This window comes from Oncorhynchus mykiss, chromosome 13 (genome assembly GCF_013265735.2).
Source record: "Oncorhynchus mykiss isolate Arlee chromosome 13, USDA_OmykA_1.1, whole genome shotgun sequence".
In the NCBI taxonomy this organism is placed as follows: Eukaryota; Metazoa; Chordata; class Actinopteri; order Salmoniformes; family Salmonidae; genus Oncorhynchus; species Oncorhynchus mykiss.
The window spans coordinates 3233003-3248880 of NC_048577.1; the positions used below are offsets into that span (position 1 = coordinate 3233003).

At 34.6% G+C, this 15878-nt stretch overlaps 1 protein-coding gene across 1 annotated transcript in view; it reads left to right on the plus strand.

Moving 5' to 3' along the window:
• The window catches only part of LOC110489381, a 124968-nt gene that overhangs the window by 32052 nt on the left and 77038 nt on the right, over window positions 1-15878 (plus strand). The window contains exons 11-16 of the mRNA XM_036942553.1: window positions 344-579; window positions 2757-2844; window positions 11380-11523; window positions 11726-11928; window positions 14308-14432; window positions 15629-15747. Of these exons, the coding sequence (XP_036798448.1) occupies window positions 344-579; window positions 2757-2844; window positions 11380-11523; window positions 11726-11928; window positions 14308-14432; window positions 15629-15747 (915 nt within the window). The remainder of the gene's footprint in view (window positions 1-343; window positions 580-2756; window positions 2845-11379; window positions 11524-11725; window positions 11929-14307; window positions 14433-15628; window positions 15748-15878) is intronic.

Here is a 15878-nt window from a genome sequence, read left to right on the forward strand (position 1 = left end):
ATCCTGTCTGTCTTCCCCCTCCACAGATAAACCTGTCACTCTCTAACCCGTCTGCCTTCCCCCTCCACAGATAAACCTGTCTCTCTCTAACCCCGTCTGCCTTCCCCCTCCACAGATAAACCTGTCTCTCTCTAATCCCGTCTGTCTTCCCCCTCCACAGATAAACCTGTCTCTCTCTAACCCCGTCTGTCTTCCCCCTCCATAGATAAACCTGTCTCTCTCTCTAACCCGTCTGTCTTCCCCCTCCACAGATAAACCTGTCTCTCTCTAACCCCGTCTGTCTTCCCCCTCCATAGATAAACCTGTCTCACTCTCTAACCCCGTCTGTCTTCCCCCTCCACAGAAGTCCCTGTCTGAGATCAGGAGCACCACTCTAACTCAGGTTGTGTTGAACTGGACTCTGGCCGAGCTGGCCGGGAACTACAGGTCCCAGGAAGACGAGCCAGAAGACTGGACGGAGGACATATTGGACGTAGAGGACTGGTATGACCATGTAGTGGTGCCTGTTCTCCGCCGTGTCCTGCCCACCGACCAGACGCACATACCTGGCAGCCTCAAGGCCGTTTTCCACAAAGTGTTGTGAGTAAAATGTTCACTAAAGATACTGACAAATACAGCACTAGAGACAGAAACATAGGTAGTCTCAAACGTAGAGCCAAAAGACCCGGTGTAACAGTGTAGCTCCCGTCCCTCTCCTCGGTTGGCTCACCCCCCCCCCTCCTCTCCCTTGTAACTATTCCCCAGGTTGGCTCACCCCCCCCCCCCCCCCCTCCTCTCCCTTGTAACTATTCCCCAGGTTGGCTCACCCCCCTCCCCCTCCTCTCCCCTGTAACTATTCCCCAGGTTGGCTCATCCCCCCCCCTCTCCCCCTCCTCTCCCCTGTAACTATTCCCCAGGTTGGCTCACCCCCCTCCCCCTCCTCTCCCCTGTAACTATTCCCCAGGTTGGCTCATCCCCCCCCCCCTCTCCCCTGTAACTATTCCCCAGGTTGGCTCACCCCCCCCCCCTCCCCTCTCCCCTGTAACTATTCCCCAGGTTGGCTCATCCCCCCCTCCTCTCCCCTGTAACTATTCCCCAGGTTGGCTCACCCCCCCCCCCCCTCTCCCCTGTAACTATTCCCCAGGTTAGCTCACCACCCCCCCCCCCCTCTCTCCCCTGTAACCATTCCCCAGGTTGGCTCATCCCCCCCCCCCCCCTCTCCCCTGTAACTATTCCCTAGGTTGGCTCACCCCCCCCCCCCCCTCCTCTCATTTAAGAGGCAAATAGTCCCAATTATAGTGTCAAACATGCTGACAGGTGAGGCTAACATAAAACCACACATGTCCAACATAGTCCCATACTCCCAGATGTAGCTAGTACCAAACATAAAACCATACTCCCAGATGTAGCTAGTACCAAAACATAGTACCATACTCCCAGATGTAGCTAGTACCAAACATAGTACCATACTCCCAGATGTAGCTAGTACCAACCATAGTACCATACTCCCAGATGTAGCTAGTACCAAACATAAAACCATACTCCCAGATGTAGCTAGTACCAAACATGTCCAACATAGTACCAAACATAAAACCATACTCCCAGATGTAGCTAGTACCAAACATGTCCAACATAGTACCAAACATAAAACCATACTCCCAGATGTAGCTAGTACCAAACATGTCCAACATAGTACCAAACATAAAACCATACTCCTAGATGTAGCTAGTAGCTAACATGTCCAACATAGTACCAAACATAAAACCATACTCCCAGATGTAGCTAGTACCAAACATGTCCAACATAGTACCAAACATAAAACCATACTCCTAGATGTAGCTAGTAGCTAACATGTCCAACATAGTACCAAACATAAAACCATACTCCTAGATGTAGCTAGTAGCTAACATAAAACCATACTCCCAGATGTAGCTAGTACCAAACATAGTACCATACTCCCAGATGTAGCTAGTACCAAACATAGTACCATACTCCCAGATGTAGCTAGTACCAAACATGTCCAACATAGTACCAAACATAAAACCATACTCCTAGATGTAGCTAGTAGCTAACATGTCCAACATAGTACCAAACATAAAACCATACTCCTAGATGTAGCTAGTAGCTAACATAAAACCATACTCCCAGATGTAGCTAGTACCAAACATAGTACCATACTCCCAGATGTAGCTAGTACCAAACATAGTACCATACTCCCAGATGTAGCTAGTACCAAACATAGTACCATACTCCCAGATGTAGCTAGTACCAACCATAGTACCATACTCCCAGATGTAGCTAGTACCAAACATAAAACCATACTCCCAGATGTAGCTAGTACCAACCATAGTACCATACTCCCAGATGTAGCTAGTACCAACCATAGTACCATACTCCCAGATGTAGCTAGTACCAAACATAGTACCATACTCCCAGATGTAGCTAGTACCAACCATAGTACCATACTCCCAGATGTAGCTAGTACCAAACATAAAACCATACTCCCAGATGTAGCTAGTACCAACCATAGTACCATACTCCCAGATGTAGCTAGTACCAAACATAAAACCATACTCCCAGATGTAGCTAGTACCAACCATAGTACCATACTCCCAGATGTAGCTAGTACCAACCATAGTACCATACTCCCAGATGTAGCTAGTACCAAACATAGTACCATAGCTGATGCAAGAAAGTCACTGATCATGATATTTACTGACCGTTACTGAAGATCTGTGTTGTGTTCTATGTTAATTGTCTCTATTATGTCTCCGTAGCTACCTGAACTCAGACATGGACAGCATGGACAATGACAATATGCCCCAAGACATATGTAGCATCACCCTAGAGGAGAAGTCATGTGGGGTGAGTAGCTACAGCCATCTATATATAATCACACTATGCCCCAAGACATATGTAGCATCACCCTAGAGGAGAAGTCATGTGGGGTGAGTAGTTACAGCCATCTATATATCATGTCATATATAGTTCATGTCATCTATATATCATGTAATCTATAGTTCATGTCATCTATATATCATGTCATCTATATATCATGTCATCTATATATCATGCCATCTATATATCATGTCATCTATATATCATGTCATCTATATATCATGTCATCTATCTATAGTTCATGTCATCTATCTATAGTTCATGTCATCTATATATCATGTCATCTATATATCATGCCATCTATATATCATGTCATCTATATATCATGTCATCTATATATCATGCCATCTATATATCATGTCATCTATATATCATGTCATCTATATATCATGTCATCTATCTATAGTTCATGTCATCTATCTATAGTTCATGTCATCTATATATCATGTCATCTATATATCATGTCATCTATATATCATGTCATCTATATATCATGTCATCTATATATCATGTCATCTATATATCATGTCATCTATATATCATGTCATCTATATATCATGCCATCTATATATCATGTCATCTATATATCATGTCATCTATATATCATGCCATCTATCATGTCATCTATAGTTCATGTCATCTATATATCATGCCATCTATATATCATGTCATCTATATATCATGTCATCTATATATCATGCCATCTATATATCATGTCATCTATATATCATGTCATCTATATATCATGCCATCTATATATCATGTCATCTATATATCATGTCATCTATATATCATGTCATCTATATATCATGCCATCTATATATCATGTCATCTATATATCATGTCATCTATATATCATGCCATCTATATATCATGTCATCTATATATCATATCATCTATATATCATGTCATCTATAGTTCATGTCATCTATACATCATATCATCTATATATCATATCATCTATATATCATATCATCTATATATCATGTCATCTATATATCATGTCATCTATATATCATATCATCTATAGTTCATGTCATCTATATATCATGTCATCTATATATCATGTCATCTATATATCATATCATCTATATATCATGTCATCTATATATCATATCATCTATAGTTCATGTCATCTATATATCATGTCATCTATATATCATGTCATCTATATATCATATCATCTATATATCATATCATCTATATATCATATCATCTATAGTTCATGTCATCTATATATCATATCATCTATATATCATGTCATCTATATATCATGTCATCTATATATCATATCATCTATATATCATATCATCTATATATCATATCATCTATAGTTCATGTCATCTATATATCATGTCATCTATATATCATATCATCTATATATCATATCATCTATATATCATATCATCTATATATAATGTCATCTATATATCATGTCATCTATATATCATGTCATCTATATATCATATCATCTATATATCATATCATCTATATATCATGTCATCTATATATCATATCATCTATATATCATATCATCTATATATCATATAATCTATATATCATGTCATCTATATATCATGTCATCTATATATCATGTCATCTATATATAGTTCATGTCATCTATATATCATATCATCTATAGTTCATGTCATCTATATATCATATCATCTATAGTTCATGTCATCTATATATCATGTCATCTATATATCATGTCATCTATATATCATATCATCTATAGTTCATGTCATCTATATATCATATCATCTATAGTTCATGTCATCTATATATCATGTCATCTATATATCATGTCATCTATATATCATATCATCTATATATCATATCATCTATATATCATATCATCTATAGTTCATGTCATCTATATATCATATCATCTATATATCATGTCATCTATATATCATGTCATCTATATATCATATCATCTATATATCATATCATCTATATATCATATCATCTATAGTTCATGTCATCTATATATCATGTCATCTATATATCATATCATCTATATATCATATCATCTATATATCATATCATCTATATATAATGTCATCTATATATCATGTCATCTATATATCATGTCATCTATATATCATATCATCTATATATCATATCATCTATATATCATGTCATCTATATATCATATCATCTATATATCATATCATCTATATATCATATAATCTATATATCATGTCATCTATATATCATATCATCTATATATCATATCATCTATATATCATATCATCTATATATAATGTCATCTATATATCATGTCATCTATATATCATGTCATCTATATATCATATCATCTATATATCATATCATCTATATATCATGTCATCTATATATCATATCATCTATATATCATATCATCTATATATCATATAATCTATATATCATGTCATCTATATATCATGTCATCTATAGTTCATATCATCTATCTATAGTTCATGTCATCTATATATCATGTCATCTATATATCATGTCATCTATATATCATGTCATCTATATATCATGTCATCTATATATCATGCCATCTATATATCATGTCATCTATATATCATGTCATCTATATATCATGTCATCTATCTATAGTTCATGTCATCTATCTATAGTTCATGTCATCTATCTATATATCATGTCATCTATATATCATGTCATCTATATATCATGTCATCTATCTATAGTTCATGTCATCTATCTATAGTTCATGTCATCTATATATCATGTCATCTATCTATAGTTCATGTCATCTATCTATAGTTCATGTCATCTATCTATAGTTCATGTCATCTATATATCATGTCATCTATCTATAGTTCATGTCATCTATATATCATGTCATCTATCTATAGTTCATGTCATCTATATATCATGTCATCTATATATCATGTCATCTATATATCATATCATCTATATATCATGCCATCTATATATCATGTCATCTATCTATAGTTCATGCCATCTATATATCATGTCATCTATATATCATGTCATCTATCTATAGTTCATGCCATCTATATATCATGTCATCTATATATCATGTCATCTATCTATAGTTCATGTCATCTATCTATAGTTCATGTCATCTATATATCATGTCATCTATCTATAGTTCATGTCATCTATATATCATGTCATCTATATATCATGTCATCTATATATCATATCATCTATATATCATGCCATCTATATATCATGTCATCTATCTATAGTTCATGCCATCTATATATCATGTCATCTATATATCATGTCATCTATCTATAGTTCATGCCATCTATATATCATGTCATCTATATATCATGTCATCTATCTATAGTTCATGTCATCTATCTATAGTTCATGTCATCTATATATCATGTCATCTATCTATAGTTCATGTCATCTATATATCATGTCATCTATATATCATGTCATCTATATATCATATCATCTATATATCATGCCATCTATATATCATGTCATCTATATATCATGTCATCTATATATCATGTCATCTATATATCATGTCATCTATATATCATGTCATCTATATATCATGTCATCTATATATCATATCATCTATAGTTCATGTCATCTATATATCATGTCATCTATATATCATGTCATCTATATATCATGTCATCTATATATCATGTCATCTATATATCATATCATCTATAGTTCATGTCATCTATATATCATGTCATCTATATATCATGTCATCTATATATCATGTCATCTATCTATAGTTCATGTCATCTATATATCATGTCATCTATCTATAGTTCATGTCATCTATCTATAGTTCATGTCATCTATATATCATGTCATCTATATATCATGCCATCTATATATCATGTCATCTATATATCATGTCATCTATATATCATGTCATCTATATATCATGTCATCTATATATCATGTCATCTATATATCATGTCATCTATATATCATGTCATCTATCTATAGTTCATGTCATCTATCTATAGTTCATGTCATCTATCTATAGTTCATGTCATCTATATATCATGTCATCTATATATCATGTCATCTATATATCATGCCATCTATATATCATATCATCTATAGTTCATGTCATCTATATATCATGTCATCTATATATCATGTCATCTATAGTTCATGTCATCTATAGTTCATGTCATCTATATATCATGTCATCTATATATCATGTCATCTATATATCATGTCATCTATCTATAGTTCATGTCATCTATCTATAGTTCATGTCATCTATATATCATATCATCTATAGTTCATGTCATCTATAGTTCATGTCATCTATATATCATGTCATCTATCTATAGTTCATGTCATCTATCTATAGTTCATGTCATCTATATATCATATCATCTATAGTTCATGTCATCTATATATCATGTCATCTATATATCATGTCATCTATAGTTCATGTCATCTATAGTTCATGTCATCTATATATCATGTCATCTATATATCATGTCATCTATATATCATGTCATCTATCTATAGTTCATGTCATCTATATATCATGTCATCTATAGTTCATGTCATCTATAGTTCATGTCATCTATATATCATGTCATCTATATATCATGTCATCTATATATCATGTCATCTATCTATAGTTCATGTCATCTATCTATAGTTCATGTCATCTATATATCATATCATCTATATATCATGTCATCTATATATCATATCATCTATAGTTCATGTCATCTATAGTTCATGTCATCTATATATCATGTCATCTATATATCATGCCATCTATATATCATATCATCTATAGTTCATGTCATCTATATATCATGCCATCTATATATCATATCATCTATATATCATATCATCTATATATCATGTCATCTATATATCATATCATCTATATATCATATCATCTATATATCATGTCATCTATATATCATGTCATCTATATATCATGTCATCTATATATCATGTCATCTATATATCATGTCATCTATAGTTCATGTCATCTATATATCATATCATCTAATATCATGTCATCTATATATCATATCATCTATATATCATATCATCTATATATCATGTCATCTATATATCATGTCATCTATATATCATATCATCTATATATCATGTCATCTATATATCATGTCATCTATATATCATGTCATCTATATATCATATCATCTATATATCATGTCATCTATATATCATGTCATCTATAGTTCATGTCATCTATATATCATGTCATCTATATATCATGTCATCTATATATCATATCATCTATATATCATATCATCTATATATCATGTCATCTATATATCATATCATCTATAGTTCATGTCATCTATATATCATGTCATCTATATATCATGTCATCTATATATCATGTCATCTATATATCATATCATCTATAGTTCATGTCATCTATATATCATGTCATCTATATATCATATCATCTATAGTTCATGTCATCTATATATCATGTCATCTATATATCATATCATCTATAGTTCATGTCATCTATATATCATGTCATCTATATATCATGTCATCTATATATCATATCATCTATATATCATATCATCTATATATCATGTCATCTATATATCATATCATCTATATATCATATCATCTATATATCATATCATCTATATATCATATCATCTATATATCATATCATCTATAGTTCATGTCATCTATATATCATGTCATCTATATATCATGTCATCTATATATCATGTCATCTATATATCATATCATCTATATATCATATCATCTATATATCATGTCATCTATATATCATGTCATCTATATATCATGTCATCTATATATCATATCATCTATAGTTCATGTCATCTATATATCATGTCATCTATATATCATATCATCTATAGTTCATGTCATCTATATATCATGTCATCTATATATCATATCATCTATATATCATGTCATCTATATATCATATCATCTATAGTTCATGTCATCTATATATCATGTCATCTATATATCATGTCATCTATATATCATGTCATCTATATATCATATCATCTATATATCATGTCATCTATATATCATATCATCTATAGTTCATGTCATATATATATCATATCATCTATATATCATATCATCTATATATCATGTCATCTATATATCATATCATCTATAGTTCATATCATCTATATATCATGTCATCTATATATCATGTCATCTATATATCATGTCATCTATATATCATGTCATCTATATATCATATCATCTATATATCATGTCATCTATATATCATATCATCTATAGTTCATGTCATCTATATATCATATCATCTATAGTTCATGTCATCTATATATCATGTCATCTATATATCATGTCATCTATATATCATATCATCTATATATCATGTCATCTATATATCATGTCATCTATATATCATATCATCTATATATCATGTCATCTATATATCATATCATCTATAGTTCATGTCATCTATATATCATGTCATCTATATATCATGTCATCTATAGTTCATGTCATCTATATATCATGTCATCTATATATCATGTCATCTATAGTTCATGTCATCTATATATCATATCATCTATATATCATGTCATCTATATATCATGTCATCTATATATCATGTCATCTATATATCATGTCATCTATATATCATATCATCTATAGTTCATGTCATCTATATATCATGCCATCTATATATCATGTCATCTATATATCATGTCATCTATATATCATGTCATCTATATATCATGTCATCTATATATCATGTCATCTATATATCATGTCATCTATATATCATGTCATCTATATATCATGTCATCTATATATCATATCATCTATAGTTCATGTCATCTATATATCATGCCATCTATATATCATATCATCTATAGTTCATGTCATCTATATATCATGTCATCTATATATCATGTCATCTATATATCATATCATCTATATATCATGTCATCTATATATCATGTCATCTATATATCATCTATATATCATGTCATCTATATATCATGTCATCTATATATCATGTCATCTATATATCATGTCATCTATATATCATATCATCTATATATCATGTCATCTATATATCATGTCATCTATATATCATCTATATATCATGTCATCTATATATCATATCATCTATATATCATGTCATCTATATATCATGTCATCTATATATCATATCATCTATAGTTCATGTCATCTATATATCATGTCATCTATATATCATGTCATCTATATATCATATCATCTATATATCATGTCATCTATATATCATGTCATCTATATATCATGTCATCTATATATCATGTCATCTATATATCATGTCATCTATATATCATGTCATCTATATATCATGTCATCTATATATCATGTCATCTATATATCATGTCATCTATATATCATGTCATCTATATATCATGTCATCTATATATCATATCATCTATATATCATGTCATCTATATATCATGTCATCTATATATCATGTCATCTATATATCATGTCATCTATATATCATGTCATCTATATATCATGTCATCTATATATCATGTCATCTATATATCATATCATCTATATATCATATCATCTATATATCATGTCATCTATATATCATGTCATCTATAGTTCGTGTAAGTTACATTCCAGGGCGATTACATTACAGGTGTTGCATTGCATCCTTTAAAAAATATATAGATTTAAAAAAAAAAATGTAATCTTAATTTAAATAGGCAAATCATTTAAGAACAAATTCTTATTTACAATGAGGTCCTACCCCGGGCAAATCGACAGAGCAGTTCGGCATCACATCACATATGATGGGGTTAGCTGATACGTTAAACACCTATCCAGGTGTTGTGAGATCTGGCATGCGTCTGCAACGTAATCATTGTAAATAAGAATTTTTTTCTGAACTGACTTGCCGAGTTAAATAAAAATAAATAAAAAATAATGCTGGAACACGGCCAAAATCGTTATGGCAATAGCTGTTATATTAGTTACATTATATATATTATATTAGTATGTTTGATACCGAGGATTCTCTCGCTTCAATAATAGTTGGCCTCTGACTGATATAGGTAGAATTAGAGGAGTACAGAGACACCTACTGGTGACTACATGTCATGACAACCTCTCAACATCTCGTTCTCGCGTGATCTCTTTCAATTAAATTCCTCTTTTTTTCTTCAATTCAACATACTTTGTTGACGTGGAAATGTAAAAAAAACTTACATTGTCAAAGTGAAACATTTTTTGACCTGCACTGTTGGAGCTCGGAGTATAAGAATTAACACTGTACCCTGCGATTACATCTGCTACCCTGTCTATGTGACTAATAAACTCATCTAATCATCTATCTAATCTATCAACGATGGTCAAATAAGACATTAATAATGGAATAATAAGGATAACGTTAATAGCGCTAATCATATTAACAGCAATTACAACAAATAATAATCATGAGAATAATTCAAACTTTCCATATCTCCCTCTCTCTTGCTCTAGTTGACCAATGCGGTGGAGAAAGTGGCGCGCGTCCTGCACTGTGTTGCCCGTAGCAACTTGACATTGTCCGAGGAGACTGTTATGCGTCTTGTCGTGGAGCTGACCGGGCGGCTCAACTCATTGGTCCAGAAGTTCTCCACCGCGGTAAGCCTCAACCAATCATTAGGGGACTTATTTGGACATTAGATCATATTTGAGGTCTTAAAAATTTGGACATAATGTTAATAAGTGTGGAATTAATTATAACTCAAATGGTCATTTACCATGATATGTACACTGTAGAGTTATGCTGCCGATCTCACAAAATGAATTAGACCATGTCTAATATTTTATCTTCCCCATACAGAACTTCAGTGAGGTGGCGCACCACTTCCAGGAGGTGTTTGGCCAGGCAGACTCCCCGGCTCTGACCCAGGAGAATCTCAACGACCCAGACTTCATCAGGCTCTGGTTCCAGATCAAACTGAAGCCCCTGCTTCCCTCCGTCCCCCCCGGCCTTCTCTCCTGCCTCAGCACCAAGAACTTCACCTGCCCCGTCTACCAAGCCCTGTGAGTAACACTAAACCTAACCTAACACTAATACATCTACCAAGCCCTGTGAGTAACACTAAACCTAACCTAACACTAAAACATCTACCAAGCCCTGTGAGTAACACTAAACCTAACCTAACCTAACACTATTACATCTACCAATCCCTGTGAGTAACACTAAACCTAACCTAACCTAACACTAAAACATCTACCAAGCCCTGTGAGTAACACTAAACCTAACCTAACCTAACACTAATACATCTACCAAGCCCTGTGAGTAACACTAAACCTAACCTAACCTAACACTAATACATCTACCAAGCCCTGTGAGTAACACTAAACCTAACCTAACACTAATACATCTACCAAGCCCTGTGAGTAACACTAAACCTAACCTAACACTATTACATCTACCAAGCCCTGTGAGTAACACTAAACCTAACCTAACACTATTACATCTACCAATCCCTGTGAGTAACACTAAACCTAACCTAACTCAACACTATTACATCTACCAATCCCTGTGAGTAACACTAAACCTAACCTAACCTAACACTAATACATCTACCAAGCCCTGTGAGTAACACTAAACCTAACCTAACACTATTACATCTACCAAGCCCTGTGAGTAACACTAAACCTAACCTAACCTAACACTATTACATCTACCAAGCCCTGTGAGTAACACTAAACCTAACCTAACCTAACACTATTACATCTACCAAGCCCTGTGAGTAACACTAAACCTAACCTAACACTATTACATCTACCAAGCCCTGTGAGTAACACTAAACCTAACCTAACTCAACACTAATACATCTACCAAGCCCTGTGAGTAACACTAAACCTAACCTAACCTAACACTATTACATCTACCAAGCCCTGTGAGTAACACTAAACCTAACCTAACCTAACACTATTACATCTACCAAGCCCTGTGAGTAACACTAAACCTAACCTAACCTAACACTAATACATCTACCAAGCCCTGTGAGTAACACTAAACCTAACCTAACCTAACACTATTACATCTACCAATCCCTGTGAGTAACACTAAACCTAACCTAACCTAACACTAATACATCTACCAAGCCCTGTGAGTAACACTAAACCTAACCTAACACTAATACATCTACCAAGCCCTGTGAGTAACACTAAACCTAACCTAACACTAATACATCTACCAAGCCCTGTGAGTAACACTAAACCTAACCTAACACTAATACATCTACCAAGCCCTGTGAGTAACACTAAACCTAACCTAACCTAACCTAACACTAAAACATCTACCAAGCCCTGTGAGTAACACTAAACCTAACCTAACACTAATACATCTACCAAGCCCTGTGAGTAACACTAAACCTAACCTAACCTAACCTAACACTAAAACATCTACCAAGCCCTGTGAGTAACACTAAACCTAACCTAACACTAATACATCTACCAAGCCCTGTGAGTAACACTAAACCTAACCTAACCTAACACTAATACATCTACCAAGCCCTGTGAGTAACACTAAACCTAACCTAACACTAATACATCTACCAAGCCCTGTGAGTAACACTAAACCTAACCTAACACTATTACATCTACCAAGCCCTGTGAGTAACACTAAACCTAACCTAACACTATTACATCTACCAAGCCCTGTGACTAACACTAAACCTAACCTAACTCAACACTAATACATCTACCAAGCCCTGTGAGTAACACTAAACCTAACCTAACACTAATACATCTACCAAGCCCTGTGAGTAACACTAAACCTAACCTAACCTAACACTATTACATCTACCAAGCCCTGTGAGTAACACTAAACCTAACCTAACACTAAAACATCTACCAATCCCTGTGAGTAACACTAAACCTAACCTAACACTATTACATCTACCAATCCCTGTGAGTAACACTAAACCTAACCTAACCTAACACTATTACATCTACCAAGCCCTGTGAGTAACACTAAACCTAACCTAACACTAAAACATCTACCAATCCCTGTGAGTAACACTAAACCTAACCTAACACTAATACATCTACCAAGCCCTGTGAGTAACACTAAACCTAACCTAACCTAACACTATTACATCTACCAAGCCCTGTGAGTAACACTAAACCTAACCTAACACTATTACATCTACCAAGCCCTGTGAGTAACACTAAACCTAACCTAACCTAACACTAATACATCTACCAAGCCCTGTGAGTAACACTAAACCTAACCTAACCTAACACTATTACATCTACCAAGCCCTGTGAGTAACACTAAACCTAACCTAACCTAACACTAAAACATCTACCAATCCCTGTGAGTAACACTAAACCTAACCTAACCTAACACTAATACATCCAAGCCCTGTGAGTAACACTACTAATACTATATCTATGGTTCCACAGTGTGGAGGAGCTGAGTGAACAAATGAAGCTGATGGACCAGGAGGACGAGCAGATGTATGAAACGCAGGGTCACATGATCTACAAACAGTTCCTGTTGCCCTTCCTGTTGAATCACAACTCCTCAGGTCAGAGTTCTGATTGATCAGTTCTACAGGCCAAAAAAAAAACCTGTATTTGTTACTGCTTTATTTACGTTGGTAACCAGTTTATAATAGCAATAAAGTATCTCGGGGTGGGGGGTGGGGGGGTTGTGGTATATGGATAATATACCACGGCTAATGGCTGTACTCCGCGAAGTGTTGTTCCTAAGAACAGCCCTTAGTCGTGGTATATTGGCCATATACCACAACACCCACATGCACTATTGCTTAAATATAAGTTGGGACATATCACTTCCTCAGTTACATGTGTTGTATAGAGGACTCTATTGCCCAAAATACAGTTGTAGCATGGGCAGCAACGTTGATGACTGTCACCATTTTGAAGTAGTCAACTGGGCGGGACATCCTATAGGTTAAGGAAGGATCACATAAGACATTCCACAACTGCAGGTGGCCAATAAATGACCAACCTTGACTTCATACCTGTTCAAACAACACACCCTGCATCCCACTGCTGGCTTGGCCACTGAAACTAAGCAGGGTCGGTCCTGGTCGGTCCCTGAATGGGAGAACAGATGATGCTGTAAGTGGTGTTGGAGGGCCAGAAGGAGCCACTCTTTCCTCTGGTCTAAAAACATATCCTAATGCCCCAGGGCTCCCTACACAGGGACATTGCCCTGTGTAGGGAGCCATCTTTCAGATGGGATGTTAAAAGGGTGTCCTGACTCTCTGTGGCCACTAAAATATCCCATGGCACTTATTGTAAGAGTAGGGGGTATTTAACCCCAGTGTCCTGGCTAAATTCCCAATCTGGCCCCCATACCATCATGGCCACTTAATCATCCCCAGCTCCCAATTGGTTCATTCATCCCCCCCTTCCTCTCCCCTGTAATGATTCCCCAGGTTGTTGCTGTAAATCTGAATGTGTTCTTAGTCAACTTTACCTGGTAAAATAAGGGTTAGATAAAAAAAATAAAGTATAAACCCTTTCAGTTTGTTTACCAACACATAGAAGTAATATAATAAAACATGGACTACTTCAAAATGGAGATGGCCTCACTGGCGCTGCTCGTGTGCTCACCGATACAACGTTGCGATCTCTATACAAGTCTATGGTGGCAAACTTCAGACTCTTTGTCATGTGATGGGGAGATTGAGATTATAACCCTCAAATGGCCTCTGATATACTGATAGGATCCCTTCACTATTTCCATCCTCAGACCCACAATGCATCTCTTCAGCCAGTAGCAGTTCAGACTGGCTGATCAAGAACTTTGGTGGATTCTCTGCATTCGCTCCTCTGACGGATTTCTATGATCTAAATGCTAATTTCTCTGCTGTAAGTATGAGAGTCATGTACGTTTCTATGTCGGCTGACTGCACCACCATGTTTATACTGTATATACACTACCGGTCAAAATTTTGGACACACCTACTCATTCTAGGGTTTTTCTTTATTTTATTTTTTTA